The 4,026-nt window shown below is 26.3% G+C and overlaps 1 protein-coding gene across 6 annotated transcripts in view; it reads right to left on the reverse strand.

Annotated features, from left to right (window-relative positions):
- Positions 1-6: 6 nt before the first annotated feature.
- The window catches only part of LOC126893582 (uncharacterized), a 25,479-nt gene continuing 21,459 nt past the window's right edge, over positions 7-4,026 (reverse strand). For all 6 annotated transcript variants that reach the window (XM_050663926.1, XM_050663925.1, XM_050663924.1 and 3 more), the window contains 2 exons: positions 3,259-3,601; positions 7-1,340 (listed from right to left, as the gene is read on the reverse strand). In XM_050663926.1, the coding sequence (XP_050519883.1) occupies positions 3,576-3,601 (26 nt within the window). In that variant the 3' untranslated portion in view covers positions 7-1,340; positions 3,259-3,575. The remainder of the gene's footprint in view (positions 1,341-3,258; positions 3,602-4,026) is intronic.

Consider the following 4,026-nt stretch of genomic DNA (forward strand, 5'->3'; position numbering starts at 1 on the left):
TATTTACAATGAGTAAAATAAATTATTATTCACATTTGTGTAAAACAATAATTCATTGATATTTCATATTTGATATTAATCAAGCTAAGATAACTATTAAGGCGCATTTAGAAGGCACTCTATGAGTATGCCTTGTGAGTTGCGAGTTGTAATTCGCGTTCCACAAACTTCTACAACTCACGAGTCAGAATCGCGCCTTTAAAGATTCGACGATTTGGGAGTTGACTCACTGAGTCAACTCATTTGAGTGAACTGATTCAAATGAACTGATTCATACCAGTGAGTCAAAAATCCCATCTCTATTTTAAAGTGTTGATAACATTTTATTTACTGGTTCAAAAATTGTTATCAACTAGTAATTTTCTTAGTTGGATCATTTTCTACTTTTTTGAACTATTTGAATATGTATGCTGACATTTAAATAATTATGTTGGTACTCCCATAAAGGATAAAAGTTAAAATGGGAATTTAAATTCCAATATAGGTGGTGATTTTAATTCATTAAGTAATATAAATATGTTATCATATGTTTATGAGTCAGTATATGTGATAAGTGACATTTATCAATTTTAACTTAAACTTAAAATGATGTTCATAATAATAACAAAAATTTTATTGTTGTTTATAATTAAGAAACCCTATTAAAAATATAACTATACAAAACTAAAGTTGTGTTTATTCTATAATACTCAAAATCGTACATATTTTGTTATTTCTCCGAGAATGAGTTCACTTTACAAAAAAATATTAAGTGACTATTTTTTTAAAACGTGTGTTGTACTACATTTATTGTTCTTAGTATTCTTAATTTTATAAAAATTGTGATTGATAGATATGTAAATCAAAATTTAACAGTCCTGTTTTCTGCATCATAAAATATCATATATTAAGAGTAGCTTATTTTTATAACTATGTGTTACATTCTTGGTTACAGAATTAAATAAAAATATGTCTAGTAATTGTATATATTCAAATTAATTTTAAATAATATAAATAAAAACAGATTGTTAATAATTAATATAAAATAGTATTAATTAAAAGCCAAGGTTATTTATAGCTAAAATTTAAAGTAAAAATAAAAATAATAAAGATGTTAGCAGTTCTAATATCTGTATGTCAGTTACATTAATGAAATGAAGCTAATTTATGATACCACTTTTTGAAAATGTTAACTTTTAAAGGTTTTGAACAAAGTTTACACAGACTATTAGTTGTGACTTTTTCTTCTGTACATTCCTTACAATAATAATGTAGGCATTTTGAAGAAACATTGTGGTTTGGTTTATTTTCATTGCAGTTTACACACGGAACTATTATAGGTTTTTTATATACTGGAATATCTATAAAAATATAAATTAATACAACCATTATTAAGTACTCATTTCAAAGTAAATATTTTGATATATTTTCGGATTATCAAATGATTCTTCTAAAGTATTGAAAAACCATTATTTTAATTTAATTTTTTTTTTCTATGCAAATAAGGAGTATATGAATTTTACTTACATTACATAGAAACATTTGTTTTATGTATTACACTTTGAATGTGTAATTCATCAACTTACGTTTCAATAAGAGTTTAATAATATAGTTTAATACCTTATTTGACAAGGCAATGATCGTTTAATAGGCAATTATATCCTTGTATATTATATTGTATATTCATCACATTTTATTGAGTATTTTCATTAGATTTTTTAAATAATTATTTAAAGTTTAATTTAATATGTAACTCTAATAATTTCTAAAGTTAGTTCAACAAAATTTATACAAAATGGAGAGTTTAAAATTATAAATATTAGATGTAANACAGTTAATTTAACAAAATTTTGTACAAAATGGAGAGTTTTTAACTTATAAATATTAGATGTACGCATTATAATGAAAACATATTTAATTTGAATTTAATCATAATTAAATATCAAGTAGATACAGACCTATCACGAGCATATAGGATGCGACTTATATGCATAAATAAATATGACAATAGATAGGAGGTCGTGGAAGATGACCTCAAACCATTATACGTATTGAAAACAGATTAAGAGAAATAATAGTAAATCAATTTTAATGGATATATAATAAATTATATTGGACAATAATATATTTCTAGGAAAATATATACATATTCAATTGGAAATTTTAACGAAAGGAGAAGAATACATTTCTATATGATATTGGAAGATATTTCAGATAGTTTAAACGACGTAAAAAATGTCAGTAGAATAGTAAAATGTGGTGAATTATGAAAAATGTTTACACAAATGTTTCAGTACAGTAGAATTCCGATAATCCACAATAATTAACACGTTCGGGACCGGCTCCGTGCCGGACTATCGAAAATTCCGGTCTATCGTGCCCTTTCCTTTTAGTGTAGGCTTTGCTATAAGAACAATTAGGTTAATAATTAAACTAAAAATACAGTATGCAAATACAAAAAAGTTTGTTTTACATTTCATATATTTTATGTGCAAGTACTGTAATACATATTTCATTTAGATATTAAAAAGTCATGAATGTCTTTTTGTTTTCTTGACTTTTGGCGTTTAGTATAAAATTTATATCTAATAATTGTGGAGATCAATAATTTCTGAAGCACTGTAGCTAGTACTGAGACACAGTTTACTACAATGTAAAAAGACACAAAACAACAACGCACAAAAAAATAGCGAAGACGCTTCGTGATTGATTAACTGTACTGCACTGCACCTGTATTTGTTGTGATAGCTGAGACTAGCCGGCCGCTAATTGTTTCCGAACAATAGTGTTGAGGCCGTGTAATACAACTTCCTGTTATCAAATTTTNAGTGTTGAGGCCGTGTAATACAACTTCCTGTTATCAAATTTTAAGCGCGCGTTCAGTGTACTAAGACCGGTCTTATTTTGTCATATATGTATAAGTCCACTACTACGTATTTGTTGGTTATTAGTTTTCTGCTCTAATATAAATTCGTCCGGATGATCCCGAATACCCTGAAAACTTCCGAATAGTTCCTGATCATTTTTATTTGCTTTAAAAGCGTTTTTTTGGAGAAAACCAAAATGTTTAAAATTTTTCGGAGCGATGCCGGACTATCGGGCATTCCGGACTGTTGGATGCAGGATTATCGGACTTCTACTGTACTAACAAATAAAATAATTTTATTAAATATATATCTTTTTTCAGTGTATAAATAATGTACATTTATGCCGTGAATTGATTGCTCATTGACAGAATCATTTTATAAATTAAAAAAATATTTGTTTAATAGTTATTACATCCACGTGCGTCGCAATTGTTACATGTTTTTTTATAGCAATTTCTTCTTAGAAAACTGTAATCATCTTCACATATTCTTCCTTTGCAACATTTAGTATGAAAATGATACCTATACCCTGATAGAACTCGATAGGGACATAAAACACATCCTAATAAGTACATATAAATTATTATTAAAACGTTAAATAATTCATTAGGTAAACAAAATGGAATAGTTATCAGAGTGGTGTAATATCAGAACATTCAGATAAGTAAAGATGTGCATAAAAATCTATGTAGCTAAATTGTAATAAATTTCATTTATTATTTGAAAAAATTAATACTTATACTCACTTATTTCATCTAAAAAAAAAAAAAATATATACACATTTATAAATCTATAAAACATATGAGTGATTAATTAATTGTTGGCTACTAGATTTATTTTAAAATAATTATACCAGGTTTTAGAAAATGTTGAGAATTTCAGTTTGCAATGCAATTATATAAAAAAAAACGGTAGCACAGTGGGGTCGAGGCACAGTGTGGACGAGTCATAGATGGGACAAGTATAGATGATATCTGACAGTGATTAAAATCACTATCATAAGAAACGCTTCGATGCAAATCTGTAGATAGTGTTTCCTTTAGAGAAATTGGTGAAATATTTTAAAAGCAACATGAACTCTTATTTCTTTAATTATATCCTGATTAGTAGTTCTTTGATTTTAAAATATAATATATGAATAAATACTAATTATAGTTTTTAAATTTAGTATGAAATTGTG

The sequence above is a fragment of the Daktulosphaira vitifoliae genome, unplaced genomic scaffold, assembly GCF_025091365.1.
Source record: "Daktulosphaira vitifoliae isolate Bord-2020 unplaced genomic scaffold, ASM2509136v1 Scaffold_1, whole genome shotgun sequence".
Lineage (NCBI taxonomy): Eukaryota > Metazoa > Arthropoda > Insecta > Hemiptera > Phylloxeridae > Daktulosphaira > Daktulosphaira vitifoliae.